Source organism: Glandiceps talaboti, chromosome 9, assembly GCF_964340395.1.
Source record: "Glandiceps talaboti chromosome 9, keGlaTala1.1, whole genome shotgun sequence".
Classification (NCBI taxonomy): Eukaryota; Metazoa; Hemichordata; class Enteropneusta; family Spengelidae; genus Glandiceps; species Glandiceps talaboti.
The window spans coordinates 21,838,957-21,858,510 of NC_135557.1; the positions used below are offsets into that span (position 1 = coordinate 21,838,957).

Genomic DNA, 19,554 nt, shown 5'->3' on the forward strand with positions numbered 1-19,554 from the left:
GCTAGGTGGGGTCGGGTAACCGGAACCAAACAATTATTGTTTTTAGGCCAAACCGTTTATTTCTCACGCAAGTCCTTACTCACCAGACTTAGGGACCAGTCCGTTTATTTTGTTAAAAGCATTCTGCTTATAAGATATAGTTGTACTATTATAGCATATCTACAGCTATCGTTTAGTTAATCACATTCTTCTAAATTGCCTTTCTTGATATTACTGTGTTTTTATATTTTTCATATATAGTATAATACATACTGGTTTCACAGTTCTTTCCAGTAAATATCAGTGGACATTTACATGTATATTTAAACACGTCATCATGGCATGTACCCCCATTTAGACAGGTATTGACAGGGCAATCATCACCATCTATAAAATAATAACGGATATTTCAGTGCAAACAGTGAGACAAAATATTAATCATATAAGTGGTAAGTTGATTGTGCATAAAATGAAATAATTGTGATATTTTGGTAAAACAAATCAAAATAATCAATACACATCCAGTGTCTAAAGTATAAACGTGATAGTTGTGTTAATCAAGGCATGAATACTTCACAGTAATTCACATCCAAAATATGTAAATCAACAGTTAGGTTGCTATTGTACATTATTCATTGTCTATCATCGTGTGTGTCTGTGCAACTGGTAAGTAGAACGAGCTAGAGTAGTCACATATCCAGTGATGTAGACAGACTACAGTGACGTAATATTTTAAAGTAACACATTGTAGAAGAAGTAACGAGTCTGTTTACCTGCTTCAACTTCCAATGAAAATCCTTTTGCTGTGTAAGCAGCAATACTTTTATACGATATCCATAATGTTTGCGCAGGCGCAGGCAGTGGATCTGGGATCACTTTCCCATTGTACTCCGCGAGTTGTATATTTCCGGTACCGATAACGAGGTTATCACCAACGGTTGTATCAATGTGCAAGATTCGTATCATCATTCCTGTACTTTCCAAAGCACTGATTGTCCAGTTACATATCACTTCCGGTCGATGCTTTGACTTCTTGTCGGGTGAATTGATTGTAACTGTCTCCAGACTACTTAGCTGATAGTCAAGGATGCCACATTCATCTGCAATATATACATAAATATATCATATAAGCCAAGAATTACTAGTTACAATTTAAGTTATTTTACAAGTTATATTTCCATATTAAGTCTTCATAACATGACAACGTGGCATAGTTGTATTGTTCAAATATAAGTTAAGTAGCCGTATTTGTAATTTGGTCGTCCACCCAGACGTTAGTACTGTTTCTTTTCGGATTACATTCAATGTATAATATGTTGACACTGACATTTCAGAGTCCTATTTGTTTTACAATTACAATCGCGAAATATAAAACAAGATGTTGTCTCGCTCGACAAAACAATGCTGCCTTTTATTATCTGGCTCAACAAAAATCTTACTAACAATGTTGCCTTTTGTTATCTGGCTCAACAAATATCTTACAAACAGTGCTCCATTTCATCGTCTGACTAGAGAAGTCTCTTGGTAAGATATTTCTTGAGCATTAAATATAGCAGTGTTAGTAAGATTTTGTATTGAGCCAGACGCCATATTGTTTCACGTTTCGTGTGATTTTAAATGATAATAAATGTACTTTAAAATTTTTATTAATGTCTCCAAAATATTGTTTACTGGACAATATCAATATACCTTAGTATTTTGTAAAACACTCGTTAATACCAATTATTTTTAATCACACCTAAAAGTGTATAATTACTACTTAGGCCAAAAAAAAAAGAATTGTTTCTCGTCCTAGAGTAATTTTGAAAATGATGCGGTGACGCGGTTTCTTTTTTTTTTTTTCTTTTTTTTTTTTTTTTAAAGAGGGGTGTGGGGGGAGTGGGGGATGGAAGCCCACACTGACTCACCAATATGATTACAAAATACCATGAATATCCATTGTATTCAATTTGAACATTGTTCCAAACACAACTAGAATATTTACTATAGTTCACCAACACAGATGAATTTCCATTTAAATATAAATAACATTTATTCAACTTTAACACTGCAAGAGTAAACTTCTTGCATTTAATGCAACATTGTTTTACAGCCACTCATCTGTAGTTGGGAAACTTTCCATCATGAGAGGACTTTCATGTGACAGTGTAATTGTACTTGTTTTTTGGTTCATTATTAAACTCTGAACTGTTCAGTAATTCTGACGATGTGGATCAACCAGCCACAAACACTCCCCTAACACATGAACGAAATGTTCACCCAAGGATCGGTATTCTTTCTGCCATCCCAAATTATGGTCTTGCAGCCATCTGACAATTGCATTGTGAAGTTGGAATCGCTTGTTTGGGCGATCTAAATTGCGAAATGCAGGCCAAACTTTAGTACTCCTTTCTGACATCAGGAATTGGAATGCATTCATTACAGGTTGCTTGGTCACTTTCTCAGTGTCGTCAATCAAAATGATCTTCAAATACTTGACAAATTCTGTCACATCTTCTAATTTTGCCTGTAGCGGGACAGTCTGGAAAGTTCCGTCACATACACATGAAACGAGAGCTTCTACGCGACATTGCTCATACTGTCACAGTCGCTTGTAAACTGTTATTCCTTTCCTAAACGGTTTTATTCTTGTCTATGACGGTCCTAATACAGAACAATGACGTTATTATAGGGATTGGCGATATTCTTATAAAATCGGTAACGATGTCATTTCCACAAGCACACACACAACACTGTATTCTGTATTAGGACCGTCATAGACAAGAATAAAACCGTTTAGGAAAGGAATAACAGTTTACAAGCGACTGTGATACTGTTCAGGCAAAATAAACCGGTCACCAGTACTAAGTTTTTTTTATACCTTTGCACAGATCTTCAAACAATCGACAAACTTTGACTGACCTTTTGACCGACACAAGTCCAAACGGACGCAAAATTTTGCTCCCAGCCGACACTTGTACCGACAAGAGCATTTTGTGTTATCGTGACGGTAACACAAAAGCAAAACAACTCCCCTATAACATGGGCGACGATAGCACATGCGCTGTACAAGCGTTCTATTCTTCTGTCGTGTGTGGCGCACTTCATGATCGAGATGTACCATGCAGTTGGAAAATAATTGTTGGAGTTAAACGGCACGGAGGAAAAAAAACGTGCGACGCGCATGTTTTAGGATGACGCGCGCGAGGACGAGAAACAAAACCCTTTTTTTTTTTGGCCTTACTGTTGGTAAAGACGGAAACCTGCCTATCCCAACATTATAATGCTAATGTTAACCTATCAAGTTCACACGTTTACTAATGTACTATAAATCTTTATATATGCAGTTATATATAATAGTTATTAACTCTGGCAATAACTTACCAAGTTGGCAATTTTGTCCATAAAACACATCCCCACATAAGCACTCATAGTAATATTCGTTATTGACACATGTACCGCCATTTTGACATGGGTTGGATAGACAGGCATCAATATCTATATGGAAGTAAACAGATTTGAGATAACTGTGTTGTACTGATGTCATTAAATCCCAAATCTTTACAAATATGTTTTGCAGTGTTTACAACACTCGTGTGAAGCATAGGCCCTCCACAGTAGCGTGTCTATGTGTGAAGTAAGGCCACGAGTCTTCTTTTCTAGTGTATCAACAAGTACATAGTCAATGTCTGCAATTCAGTAGAGAAAAATGGCTCAGGAATTGTGTAATGTGAATAATTAAGGATTTTCTATTCACCTGATGATAATGTATAGTCCACTATTCAAATAACTACGCTATTCATAGCACATATGATAACATAAGAATCTTCAAAATTCGATGATAGGGCAGTTCCAGGTAGTACTAAATTTGTTATAATTTTGTAGGAAAAAAATACGGGCACCTTTCCCATGTTCAAGTATTTTGTGTTGTTCTTTGTATTTCCTCACCTAATACCATTCAGTTCAACAGTTGTATGTACAAAGAATTATATATGGAGAATTACCTGCTCCTACTTGAATCAAAATATCACCCTGGTTATCGGCTCCACCAGAATCGAAGTTAGACCAAACAAGGTTATTTGGGATCACAATTGGTTCACCTATGACGTCATCACCTTGGATAGTGTTCGTGATGTTTACACCAGACGTCTGACCAGATCCAATTGTCATCTTACTGGAAATAGCCAAGTCGTTTTCAAGAACTTCAAATATAATCTCCGTTCCATTGATGGTTTCAAACACCATGTTGCAAGGCTCTCCTTTCTCATTGACATAGTTTGCTGATGAAATGTTCACCTTCTTGTAGAGTGATAAGGGAATGTTACCCAGATCACAACGAGCTAAACAAAGTATAATAAAGACAAATGTTGTAAGTAGTGGAAAAACAGGATTTCTAGTACCTTTGTTTGTAATCTAGTTGTTTATGTTGTTTGTTTGTTTGTTTGTTTGTTTGTTTGTTTGTTTATTTGTTTGTCTGTCTGTCTGTCTGTCCGCCTGTCTGTCTGTTCATTCGTTTGTTTGTATGTTTGTTTGTTTGTTCAACATCAAATGTTGTAAGTAGTGGAAAAACAGGATTTCTAGTAGCTTTGTTTGTAATCTAGTTGTTTATGTTGTTTGTTTGTTTGTTTGTTTGTTTGTTTGTCTGTCCGTCTGTCTGTCTGTTCGTTCGTTTGTTTGTATGTTTGTTTGTTTGTTTGTTTGTTTGTTCAACATCTTATTTACTACTGTATGTCATGATCATCCGGGATATTGTCTCTCGTATGTATTGAAGGAAAAAATAAGAGAAAGAGACACTCGCCGAATCATGTTCACTGTGATCAACATATCGAATGCCCCCAGGGTTTTGTCGTCTTCATCGATTAACATGCCGTTCACGAATCAGCCTTTTTAAACATTGATTTAAACGCCATAACGTCAAATTTGATCCTTGTGTACGCAGGTACAGTTATCTTGTAATATAGATTTCACCCACACGCTAGTATGTTTCTATGTTTAGTAATTGTGTACTAATATTCGAATTCAGGGTAGTACAAGATATCCTTACCTATTTCACAATTATCTCCTGAAAAATGTGTTTGACAGTAACATTTATAGCCCAAAATGTCATTGCGACACGTACCACCATACACACATGGGTCCGTCGAACAGTTGTTGAAATCTGAAAAAAAAAAATTAAAATCTCAAGTTATCTGCATGATTTCTCTTGTCTTAGTAGACGAGACACAAAAATGTGTTATGCTATGTACGTTGATTTTATTCTAATTCATGATAGTAATCGACAAATTAACAACCCTATTATATCATTTGTCCTGTCTGTCAGTTTGCATGATGCTCCAATGGGTTTCTCATTATGGTGGATAAGCGCCCTCAGGGATTGCCCAGGTATGGCCTTTCTCAGAGTCTTTTTCCCATGATCCTCACTGTCAACTGTTACTGTTTTACCGTTGTGTGCACATTTGGTCAAATTGCAAATAGTAAAATGCTCTTTTGTTGTGAGTGAGTGAGTGAGTGGTTGGGTAATTGCTGAATGTCCTACTTCGTTTATATTTGGTAGTCTCTATGTTAATGGCTAACGTTAGATTGAAATGGCACACATATATAGATAAGTAAGGCAGAATTAAGTGGTAGGTTGGTTGCTAAATATTTATAATGTTGTATATCATCATACATGTTATAGCATGATCATCTATTGACTACCATACTGTAGATCCTTTTATACCACTCTGCCTGTATTTTACTGCTTAAACCATTGAACTCTATAAGCCGACGATGGCTCTATACCTCTCCCTTAATACAAACGCGTACAACTGTGAGTAGATATTTTTCATGAAGTATATATATATATATATATATATATATATATATATATATATATATATATATATATATATATATATATATATATATATATATATGTGTGTGTATATATATATATATATATATATATATGTATATATATATATATATAACTCGGTGAGTATCAATCTGTTAAGACAGTGCTCTATACCGCAGTGGCAGAGCGTAATAGTTTTGGTAGTACTGGAACTCTTTCTTGGTTGTAACTCTGATGATCGCACTATGCGTGAAACTCCGAGTTACAACCAAGAAAGAGTTCCAGTACTACCAAAACTATATATATATATATATATATATATATATATATATATATATATATATATATATATATATATATATATATATAGTTTTGGTAGTACTGGAACTCTTTCTTGGGTGTAACTCGGAGTTTCACGCATATTGCGATCATCAGACACTCTGAGGCCTACTCTCTGGGTGTGCTGTATATATAGAGTGTAGACAATAGAAATACCATCACTATTGTCTGTGTCGGTGGGTGGGTGTTGTATGTGTGGAGGTGTTGGTTGTTATTGTGTGGGTTATTGGGTTCGGACAAGTAAGTTTTGGCGGGTTGTTCCATGTTGGGCTTTGATGTTCCGTTAGTTAACGGGTTTAGTAGTTTAGGTGATAGATGCTCTATTGAAGCTGGACAAATAAAACTTATTCTCGTGTCGGCATTTGGATATCAACTCAGTTCTTTTGTTTAGTGTGGAGCTTTTGTCTGCTTTAATAATAGTTAGTTTTTCGGTTAAACACAGGTTGCATCGTTTTGTTTTATTGGTGTATGCTTGGGCTTTCTTGTTGATGGACCAGGATACGGAAAAAGGCTCATTGTTTCTTTTCAGTTTCCAAATGTGTTTTGATAGTTCTGTGCTGTTTTCGTGTTTTTCATGTTTGAATGACTGTTTGTGGTTGGCGTATCTCTGTTTGAAGTTGTTCTCTGTTAGACCGATATATACTTTTGTTTGTTTTCCGTCACCGTCCACGGAAAACAAACAAAAGTATATATCGGTCTAACAGAGAACAACTTCAAACAGAGATACGCCAACCACAAACAGTCATTCAAACATGAAAAACACGAAACCAGCACAGAACTATCAAAACACATTTGGAAACTGAAAAGAAACAATGAGCCTTTTTCCGTATCCTGGTCCATCAACAAGAAAGCCCAAGCATACACCAATAAAACAAAACGATGCAACCTGTGTTTAACCGAAAAACTAACTATTATTAAAGCAGACAAAAGCTCCACACTAAACAAAAGAACTGAGTTGATATCCAAATGCCGACACGAGAATAAGTTTTATTTGTCCAGCTTCAATAGAGCATCTATCACCTAAACTACTAAACCCGTTAACTAACGGAACATCAAAGCCCAACATGGAACAACCCGCCAAAACTTACTTGTCCGAACCCAATAACCCACACAATAACAACCAACACCTCCACACATACAACACCCACCCACCGACACAGACAATAGTGATGGTATTTCTATTGTCTACACTCTATATATACAGCACACCCAGAGAGTAGGCCTCAGAGTGTCTGATGATCGCAATATGCGTGAAACTCCGAGTTACACCCAAGAAAGAGTTCCAGTACTACCAAAACTATTACGCTCTGCCACTGCGGTATAGAGCACTGTCTTAGCAGATTGATACTCACCGAGTTATATATATATATATATATATATATATATATATATATATATATATATATATATATATATATGTTGAGGGTAGAAGAAAATCAAGTCGGGTTTTTCGTCTCTACAAGCCTGTTTCGTGAGTAAATCACTCGTCAGGAGATGTTGATGTACATCAACATCTCCTGACGAGTGATTTACTCACGAAACAGGCTTGTAGAGAAGAAAAACCCGATTTGATTTTCTTCTACCCTCAACATATACTCCGCTCTGCGTGCAGACGTATCGAGCACTGTACTACGGACAAATCTTACCACTGACTTCCTATATATATACGTACGTACCTGCGATAACTTCCAACTGAAAGCCGCTGGCTGTGTCACTATCATCACTCTCAAACACGACCCAAGCATTGCTTGCATCTATGACGTCATAGCTAGTACTCGACACGGCGCCACTTATATACACACGCTGGTCCACTCTGATAGTGGTTCCACTTCCTATTCGTAAGAAGTCTGCGTTCTCCTCCGTGTCAAAGGTCATGTACTTTATGACTATCTCGTTGCTGACACCGAGTGCACGAATTTTCCATTCACAATATTCATCGTTGAGGTAATTACCAGGGTAATTCGGGGACGCTATGTTGTATTTTTCACCATAATTTAATTCGATTTCAGAGTTCCCACATCTGTCTAAAGTGAACGACAAAACATGGTATGTTTACAATCATGAATGGGCAGTCAACAACAACAACAACAACAACAACAACAACAACAACAGAGGACGAGTTTCAGTATATAACCTACATTACGTTTTAAGGTAAGTCGTTAATAAGGCTAAATAAAAAAAATAGTGTGTTAGCCTTATAGTTACAAGACGTTTTTAAAAATGGAAATTAGAACATATTCTATAGTTCACCTGCTTTGACGTCAAGAGAGAACAATCAGTTGACTCCTGATAAACGTCTTTGAAAATTAACAAATTGGAACAAAAGAAAATATTGTTTGTTCATCTACTAGATCCAGAGTGTGGTAATTAACCGAATAGTTTTAAAGGGTGAACCGTATCGCCAACATCAAACCTTAGTGTGATAATTAGTTAAATGCTTCAATAGGTGAACCATATCGCTTGTATCAAAATTAATGTATCTGAGACGTTGCCAGGGTTACTTACTTATTTCACAGGTATTTCCCTCATATGCAATGTTACATTCACATTTGTATTCAAATGCACCGTTTATACATGTACCGCCATTACGACAAGGATTCATCAAGCAATTATTGATATCTAGAAAAATATAAAAGACAACATATTAGGTATAATATTAGTTACTAATCTCCTACAATAACAATATTAAGTGCATCGAAAATTATGTTATGATGATATTTCATTGAACGCATGTCTTCAATTTGATAAGTCATTAGACAGCCCGGGTGATAAAGGCAGTCGAGGGCCTGTACACATATTCAGGTATATCTTCCTTATGTTTACCTATTTCAAATGTATATAAAGTTGACGAAAAAGTAAGCTAAATATGAACTGTTACAATTCACTTCACGTGTCATTGCTTTCTTTAGTCTGTTGTATGGTGAGTTGTGACCCATCTTGATAACATACGTTTTAAATGTCATTTATTAATTAGATTGATCGATCATTCTTTTAATCTCACTACCTAACACAATGCAGATGAATGTCCCTCTAAATCAATCTACTTGTTGGTATTAGTAATTATAAATTCTTGAACTTAGTGTCAACCGTTGATATCACCATCACTATGATATTTATTGTAACAGTTAAAAAGTACTACCTGAAGCAACATCTAGTTGAAATCCTTTAGCTGTCTGGTACATTCCCGTGTCAAATGTGATCCATACATTGACTGCAGCGAGTTGAATATTGTCAGGTTTTTTGCCACCGTTAGGGACTTTAGAGAATTCAGCCTTCATGTTTTCACCAGGTTTCATTCCTACGCCTATACGAATGACGTCACCAAAGTCTGCGATGTCGTAGTCAAGGAATGTGACTATTATCTCTGATCCAGTGTTGGCGTAGACAATCCAGGTGCATGATAGTTTATTGTCATATTGATTGGGATACCTTGGTGTAGACACAGTGAAGGGTTTATTGATGTCTACTGTAATGTTTTCAGCTCCACATAGATCTGTACGAATACATATGAACACTGTTAGTAATACTATATTAATTAGGAGCTTCATTAGCGGATTTCAGCACTGTACAGGTCTTGTCAATATATTAATCTCTGGCCACTATAGTAAAATACCACTACAGTAAAACTGTACACCCGACATTGAATATATTTGGTGGATAGAGTCACCCTGTTATACGTTAAATAATAACACACTAGGCTGACATAAGTGTTCACAAAAACTCCCTGTACATGAGTCAGCAAGCAAATTATTAATATTAATGACACATACAAATTATCACAAAAGTCACAAAGTACGCATTCAAATTACCAGTTTTCTCAATATATGATTTTAACTACAGTTAACCATTGATTATCCGAACGTTCTTTATCCGAAGTGTTCGGTCATTTAAACTCACTTTGTGTCCCCCGAAATAAAAGTATTAGGCCAAAATAAGAAATTAAGAATTGTTTCTAGTCAGCGCGCTCATCACTTAAATACCCCCTCGTCGGTCTTTGTTTGTATGTACATGTGTGTGTATGTCCAGCCCATGCAGTCTACTTCTGCGAACAACTGCAGAGTCAATCATGAACAAGCAAATGACATCTGTCCCGCATACACACTTGCTCGAAAGTACTAAATAAAAACAGTAACTGTCATAAATAGTAGACTGAGTGACCGATTTATTGAGAATTAAAGAAAAAAATCGCATCGTCGCACCATTTTAGACAAACTGTATGTCCTGACCAGAAACAAATCCGTTTTTTGCCTTATCCTACTATTGTTTATATCCATAATTAAGAGAAGGTGAAGTTTGGTGAAATACGATCAAACATGAACGTGAACGACTTTCTTGCGCATGTAACTATTAAAACATGTTGTCAAAGTCAAATACAGTATCTATTTTAGACTAGAATGCATGAATTCCCGGTCCTCGCTATCAGTATGCGATTATAGTAGTATTGCTCCGGATCGGAGTGCGGCGACGACTTTGGTTTTAGATAAAACGTAGCAAAAAAGGCGCGAGCGACTGTCGACAGTCTATATCATTTCACATGAGTGAAATTTGAATGAAAGAAATTTATTTGTTACTGTTCTCATGGAAATCACCAAATATGTCCAAGTAGAAAGTAACCATTGATCGTTAGGATACACATAACGATATACAGGTACAGACAACTATCTATTTTTATTCGGACTTTGACAGTTTAATGACACATATTCTCTATATTTTGTCTGAGATGAACGATATAAAAAGAAAACTTTTACACAGTCTAGATTTTCGTATTAAATATTATTATCCTTACTTGTGTCACATGTTTTCCCTCCAAAACCAGCAGGACATTCACATTCAAAGTCAAATTCCAAGTCTCTGCAGGTTCCAGAATTCTGGCAAGGGTTTCTGTCACAGTTGTTGGACGCTGTAAAGGATAGATGCATTGTAGCCGTTAGCAATAAAGTATTACAATATTTAATATATATATTATTTATAAATATGTGAGAAATAACTGGATCCTCGTTCGTATGATAAAATTTCGTAAAGCAGACACCCGTCAGATTTTCTAAGAAAACTTTTCTGTTTCACTATCCATTCTTTCGAAGCAGTTGTGACCAATTCAATTCATTACTAGTAGACATCTAACATACATCTCTTTTTTGGCAAACAAATAATTCTAGTCATTAAAACCATGTTTGTTTCGAATAAGAACATGGAAGAAGAAATCGATTCCCACCAATTTTATATCTATTACTTCAAAACATTGACAAAAATTACTGTTTACTGACAAACATAGCCTATCATTTTTCTTCAAATTATAATATTTCCTTTTTCAAAATAAAAATAAATTTGAAATATCAGAAATTGCTCATTAGAAAGTGTTTGTAATCATGTCGGTACTGTAAACACAACCGATCGGAACTAATGACGTAATAGAAGTAACACTTACTCAGCTGACAAAGATTTCCTCCATAACCAATCGGACAGTTACACGTAAAGGAGAATTTTCCATTTCCACAGGTACCACCATGCAGGCACGGGTTGGGGAAACAATTATCAACATCTAAAAGAAAATAGGAAATAGATTCTCTAGTCACCCAGACACGATATATTTAGATGGTACTCCCCAATATTTTTCTTCGTTCAGCCAAGGAAAATACGTGTGACCTAAGGGGCCTTTGTCACTATAAGTCGCTAGACTGGGATATCTATCTTGCGTATGAAATAATGATATGAGTTAGTTATATTTATAGATGTACAAGTACCCATCGATTTATTCACAATGATTGCATTTTCTAAAGCGAATGTTTAAACGTATAGCTTGAACATGGTAGAATATTAATTATTACAAGAATATAAATATTATCTAAGATTTATCAATACATGTATTACTAACATTTTTTTTATTTCTTGAAATCAGAAGGAATTGTTAAGTATAATTTAGAATATAAATATGTTAAGTATTTATTTTGTCTCCCTTCCTACATATCCCACTGTTCTTGGAAAGCAAGCGATTTCCTACTTCAAAAGTACAACGTAAACATGTTAGTCACGTGCTGACGTATTCGAACTGGTAATCAATGACGTCACTATTATTTTTAGTGCAGTTCCATATCCACACATATTTTGATGAAATGTTCTAATTCCAATAAAGAATAGCTTACCTGCAGTCAACTCGATTTTGAAACCACGATAGTTATTGCCACCATCGGATATGAATTTAAGCCAGATACTCGACGTAAAGAGGAGAATATCTTGGGGTACTGTTATGCCTGACAAATTATAGATATCATCATCTGAACCAGTCATGCCTATTGTTAGTTTATCGTATTGATCTTCCGTTGCGAAATCAAGAAAGTGCAAAAAGATGGCGTCTCCGTCGGGTGATGCAATTGTCCAATGACAATTCTCCTTAGTCAGATACTTAAATGGATGATTAGGTGACAATATGTAGGTAGTCTGACCCGCTGGTAGTGTTATATCTTCATCCCCACATCGACCTGTTTGAATAAACAAACATAAAATTAGGAAAACCAAAACATAGTAAAAGGTGAAGTCTGAAAGTACAATATCTATAAATAATCTTTTTTATAATTGTCTAATAGCTTTAACGAATTTATTCAAAGTGTATCCTGTGTTGTGTGTGCATAAGCGTTGTTAAACAGTTATATACTGGAAGTGAATGTATGTATGTATGTATGTATGTATGTATGTATGTATGTATGTATGTATGTATGTATGTATGTGTGTATGTATGTATGTATGTATGTGTGTATGTATGTGTGTATGTATGTATGTATGTGTGTGTATGTATGTATGTATGTATGTATGTATGTATGTATGTATGTGTGTGTATGTATGTATGTATGTATGTATGTATGTATGTATGTATGTATGTATGTATGTATGTATGTGATGGAAATCATGGGTTGTCATCGGCATCTGTAATGGCAAAGGCGTGTCTATGTAAATAATGTCTACGAGTCATACTTCAGCTCCTCGTAGTCATGCATTGACAAAGATATGAACGTTAGTTATACAAAGCCGGTGTAATTATATATCGATTAATATATGATTACACAAGATATCCAAATTACAATACAAACGGAGATAACACTTTATGCATGTATACCTAACCAACACATAGGTACAATGATCTATCTTACAATGAGTTTATGCTACAAAGCGAAAAGAAACTGTGCAATTCAGGACATGAACGAAATGACTGTTCATTAACAGTCGGACACTAAGCAATTAAGGCCATTCATATTAAACGATACATTCAAGTCCATTTGTAATAATTTCAGCAGTAGCCTATTTTTACAACATTATAATATATTAGCAATGCTTGTCACTTTTTGATGTGATTGGGTAAAGGAACTTGCTGTGTGTGGTATCGTTGGTATTATTAACATTGATTATAAACGTATTTATCTGTATGTAAATAACTTGCCCTCTGAATGAAAAGACAAGGTAATTTAGTGTGAATTGTAATGTATTTCATAACCAGATATACACTGTATATATCCATGCATTCACTGCAAACCAAAGAAACAAGTGTTGATGGCAGAGTCTGGAGTCTATATATTCAAGTTTAGAGTTATTCAGTAACATATTGAATATTAACTACAAATATGGCCAAAAGAGTTAAATGAACACCAAAAGTACTGTTACTGTACATTTCCTTTCTTCTACATTACCCGTGAACATGATTTAAGAGAAATTGACAATAGTAATACAATATATTGTCTGTAATAGGCAAGAAACAGCTTAATGTTGATAATTGGTCCTGAAGGTCAAGGTCAAAGGTCAAGATCTCAAACCTGATAATATGCTAAATACTTCATTGACAATAGAGTCTCTACAATTTACAGTTTTTAGTTATGCAGTAAATACTTATTTTTGACTACAAAAATAACCACCATTTGGTTAACTATGCACATGTCATAAAAGAAAGAGATGTGCTAAATCCCATATTATATGTCACCGTTGTGCCAGGTTTGAAAGAAATCAAATATGCATATTTGGGAAATGACATAGTACGGACGGACAAACGTATGTATGGACCAACACACGGACAGAGCCCATTGTAATAGACTAACAAGAAATCATATGCTAAGAAATGGATTGTAATATATATATGAATTCTTACCTATATCACATGTTTTACCGCTATACTCTTTAGGACATTCACAATTGAAGTCAAAGGCCCTCTCAATACAGGTGCCGCCATTCCTGCAGGGTTTCCCTGCACAGTTGTTTATATCTACAAGAATATTAAAAACAGAAAAAACGTTACTGATGCCTGTGTTTGAATGTCATTTCGCTAAAAGAAAAAAAGGGTGCATACATTAGCATTAAGAAGAATACATAACATAGGAGTGAAAAGAAAGTTGCTTAGCATAGCTATTCAACATTTGGTTAAAAGAATGATGCTGTATACTAATGTGACAATCTGGGATTGAAATCCTCGGCTTTAAGGATGTATTGTATCATGACTTACATAAACAGAGTAGAGCTGATAACTGTCCTTTTATCACAGATTATGATGCATATGTATGTATGTATGTATGTATGTATGTATGTATGTATGTATGTATGTATGTATGTATGTATGTATGTATTATGTGGGTGTATCTGTGTGTGTATGTGAGTGAGTGACTGAGTGAGTGAGTGAGTGACTGACTGAGTGACTGAGTGACTGAGTGACAGAGTAAAATGGTTGCTCACCTGCTTGAACAAGTAAATGAAAGCCTGGGTAGGAATTGAGATCGAACGTTTGAAATATAATCCATCCATAATTGTCTAACATAAGTATATCTCCAACAGGGTCAGAACCTTGTAATCGTTTAAACTCTTTCTTGCCGAACTCTCCGTCTGGATCTGATCGCCCAGTAAAAAGTCTGACAGCGTCAAAATCACCTACAGCGAATGTTTGGAACTGGATGACAATTCTCTCTCCATCGGGGGTATAGATTTGCCATTTGCATTTCTCTGTCTCACCATAATGACTTGGGTAGTTGGGTGACGTGATTGTTGATGTGGAGTTCAAAGGCACAACCAGAGAACTTTCGCCACACCTCCCTTTTGTAAAAAAAAAAATACCAAATAGTTTAAATTTCATTGTATTAATTTGGTGAGAGTAACCCTACTTGTATAGCAATAATATACGTAACTCTATAATTCCGACACATGGGGGGGGGGGGGGCGAATTACAACAGTCAGGGTCATACAAGAAAGGCTACGGGTAGATGACCCTTCAATGTAATGCAATATACTCTGGAAATCGTGTAGTATTGTGGGATCATTCATTGATATCATTTTTCATGTCAATTTTGGGGGATAGATTGTATATAACATTGCACATTATTTATGGTAATTAAACCTTGAGGTAAATAAACGAATATTAAATTTATACCTATGGTTGTATTGTCACACGTTAAAACTTTTATACGATATTATTTAAGTACATCGTTGTTGGCAACATACAGTATCATGTTTAAGTACATTAACCATACCAACATACATTATATTATTTAAGTACATTAACCATACCAACATACATTGTATTATTTAACTACATCATGGCTGCCAACGTACATAATGTTGTTAATACTCTGAACATTCAGTAGAGCTGCCCACATCTAAATCATATATCATTCTTCTTGGGTTCCGGGTACCTGGGAACAATTCCCTTGCTATATTATTTGGACTATTACTGTGTTTGATAATAAAGGGTGTATGTTAAAGATTATAAAGTTATTTAAATGTACACGTATATTATAATGATAATTTATTTATGTATTTATTTATTGAGTGATTGATTGATTGATTGATTGATTTATTTATTGATTTATTTATTGATTTATTTATTGATTTATTGATTGATTTATTATTTATTTATTTATTTATTTATTTATTTATTTATTTATTTATTTATTTATATATTTATTTATAAACGACAATGCAATATTGAACACCGAGAGGGGTGGGAGAATGCAGAAGTCATTAGATTGATGAACTATTTGCAACGATGGATGCCCTGTATCTAAAGGATCTGGAGTTGGCTTCTGTAATGTGGAATTTTGGTTCTAGTGCTGTATTTGATGAACGGTATTATATATCCCACCAAATATTGTGTTAACTCTACGGTAAATTAAGCCATTGTCGATTTTATTGAACAGAAGGTGGCTAACCGTAAATAAAACCCAAAACACAAGCATTAAAAAGTGGTGAAGATTGGAGATATTTCAACTTTATTTCATTTTCAGAAATCAAATAGTACCCATGGCGTATTCTACTACCTAAAATGCTAACTCAAAATTATTTTAAATCTTTCAAATAGTGTTTTGTTCTAAAATATGTTGAAGAAATGTGCTTGTCATTGATGGGGTCAAAGTTCAAATTATACATACAGTTTATATCTTGTGATCAAGGGGTTCTAGAGTAATAACGGTCTAACAGTTCTATATGTTTTACATCGTTTGAAAAAATAACAAAATTTCGTAGTTTTTCTTTGTCGGTCCATATTAAAAGCCAGGTGTAATATTTATTTAACGTTTGAGAAACAGTTGCAATGGTCTTATTTTAGAAGTGTTCATTATTGATAATCTGTGCTAGGAATTTTACATTATATTGACATTTACTCTACTTTTAAATGCTTTTAACCTCTCACATGAGTAGTATTACTATTACTAGTTTTGTGCACGAGCCAAGTTGAAAAAAAAATGAAATATATACTCTAGTCGTTCTACGCCCCAGGGCGGTACCAATGGCCAGCTCTGGTAGGGGTCTGTGGCCAGTGCTGGAAACCCCAGACCCCATTTAGACTCACTTTGAACAAAAATCAATACCCGATTTCAGACAGTTAGACCAAAATACATTTTCCTTAGGAGGCAACATTTTCGGGAAAGCAATGGCAGTTATGATTTGGTAATGGACCACATTTCAGACCAAATAATGTCGAAAATAGTGAACCCGTTTTAGACTCTTCGGCTTGAAAAAAAATTAATCCATGAATATTTCATCAATTTGTTTTTTTCAACAATAAATACAGGTAATTAATTTGTCTTATATCACCTGCGTCCCTACATGCACGCATCATTAAGTTCAGCGCGTATTGTACCTAGAAACCTTTCAGTAGCTACACATCGGGTAAATAAGTTATACGTTAAGTTATTTGTGAACTTATACTTTTGAAAACCATACTCAATACTTCTGTCATTCCTTCTATGTACACATATGTCTGTCGTTCTCTGTCTCTGTCTCTATCTGTCTCTGTCTCTCTTTGTCTCTATCTCTCTCTCTCTCTCTCTCTCTCTCTCTCTCTCTCTCTCTCTCTCTCTCTCTCTCTCTCTCTCTCTGTCTCTCCCTCATATACATGTCTCCGTTTCTTTTTATTTGCATTTGTTTTTAAATTGTATCTATTCGTTTGGTATAAATGTACACATAAATACAACAAAATAATAAATTACACTTACAATAAAACCTTAGCATAACAGAATTACAAATGTACTTGTTTCAAATTGTTTCAACTACGATTTGGTGACAAGAAGATCAAAGAAAAATATGTACAAAGATACCAGTTCTTGGGAATCATACAGACATACCAAATATAGACCACAAAATCTAAGAATACATGACGAAACATGATACACACAATGACAATAAAATTACCGGATTTGCATTTAATTATATCACTGTTAAATACCATTTTATTGTTTTATTGTTTTGTCGTTTTACATATGCGTGAGGCTTGTATAACTACTTATTGTATTATGTGTTGTATAACCTGGCGTCAGCTGGTATATCCATTAAAACGAATCAAATCTCTGACATCACTTGGGATGGCCATTCACAACGGATTAGATTTAGTGTAACATATTATTGAAAATAAAGCATCTAGTGAGTATATGTAAGATACCTAGTTATTATACTGTGTGTGTGTGTGTGTGTGTGTGTGTGTGTGTGTGTGTGTGTGTGTGTGTGTGTGTGATATTTAGCTTACTGTATTGGACACTAAGACTCACATATAGTCGATCAACCTTTTCGACGTGAGATGGCTGTGTCTATCCGTGATATCAAATTCTACACATCTAACTCTTTTGAGTTTTTATTTATCCACTATCCACCTAGCTGTCTTTCTATCCATCCACCCACCCATCGACTCACCCACCCACCCACACATCTATATATTCATCCATCCACCTGTCCTTCAAGCCATTCATCATAAGCCTCCCACCCTTCCATCCGTCCATTCTCCATCTACCTACCTATCCATAAATCTATTGAACCATCTACCCACGCACTCATTTTCCTACTGACCGATCATTATCAAAGGGATTCCATGAAGTATATCATCAATTTCATTAAGTACTTTAAATGAATAAAATATATATGCAGATAAACACTCCATGTTTTATGAGCACTGGCATAGCAAATACCCACACGTCATTGCAATAACCTTACGATGGCAACTTAATAATCAACATGCACATCTCAAATTACTCCACCATTTTTACCAGTGTTACATATTATTTGTTACATTATTAGTATTACCATACCTTTCCTGTGATAAAATTTAAATTTGCATACTGATGATAATGTTGCTGTATCCTCATGGTAATAACAATATGTAATATATTTGTTACATTATGGATAACACGAATAACTCTATGTGTTACAATATACACAATATTACGGACACCACCTTTCCTATGATACATTCTACATTAAATCATCTTTTTGTTACATTATAGACAGCAGTATCGTATGCAATCACTTTACATTACATTACAAATAAAATTGATGTACATTTCTCTTTGCTTGGGTCGAATTGTCCAATAGGCTGTGATGCATGCAGAATACCACAGAATGATAAAAAATGTTGACTCCAGCCTCACCAAATAGCCATTAGATTGTTCTTTGGGGTCGATTATGACTAAATTATGACGTCATTTTTAAACTGCAGTGTTCTCTCCAAGACACACCGGTCCGTCACGAACCATGTGTACCCAATTTTCCCCCAATTATTCAATGGCCTGTCTTATATCACTGTCTATTACAATCATATGCAATACTCGGAGATCAAACCCAACCATGTAGGAATTCTTAATTAAGCGCTACCGGCTAACACATGCAAAGTGACCCTGTGTTCATATATTGCGGTATATCTATATATTGCTACATGTAAACTTTAAGCCTAACACTGAACCTGATGCACAAATTGTACCACGTAATACTGTATGAATATAATAAAATATAGGCACTCACCTGTTGCGCCAACGGCCCATACGTGAACTGAGGCTAGCAACCACAATATTGTCACCAACATCGTGTAGTTCTATAGGTAGATCACATAGTTTCAAATTACTTGAAGTTGTCAGTGTTGATATCAGGGTGGCAGCGTCCCGTCGGCTGTCTTCGGATGTTTTACCAGAACGACCTGA

General features: G+C 35.1%; 1 protein-coding gene across 1 annotated transcript; it reads right to left on the reverse strand.

Moving 5' to 3' along the window:
• Nucleotides 1-4,964: 4,964 nt before the first annotated feature.
• On the reverse strand, nucleotides 4,965-19,439 carry LOC144439963 (dorsal-ventral patterning protein tolloid-like). The gene is made up of 10 exons (XM_078129195.1): nucleotides 19,379-19,439; nucleotides 14,837-15,190; nucleotides 14,259-14,372; nucleotides 12,271-12,606; nucleotides 11,556-11,669; nucleotides 10,917-11,030; nucleotides 9,270-9,623; nucleotides 8,636-8,749; nucleotides 7,807-8,154; nucleotides 4,965-5,020 (listed from the first exon to the last, which is right to left on the reverse strand). Exons 1-10 carry the CDS (start codon nucleotides 19,437-19,439, stop codon nucleotides 4,965-4,967), a joined length of 1,965 nt encoding a protein of 654 aa, XP_077985321.1.
• Between the last annotated feature and the right edge of the window lie 115 nt (nucleotides 19,440-19,554).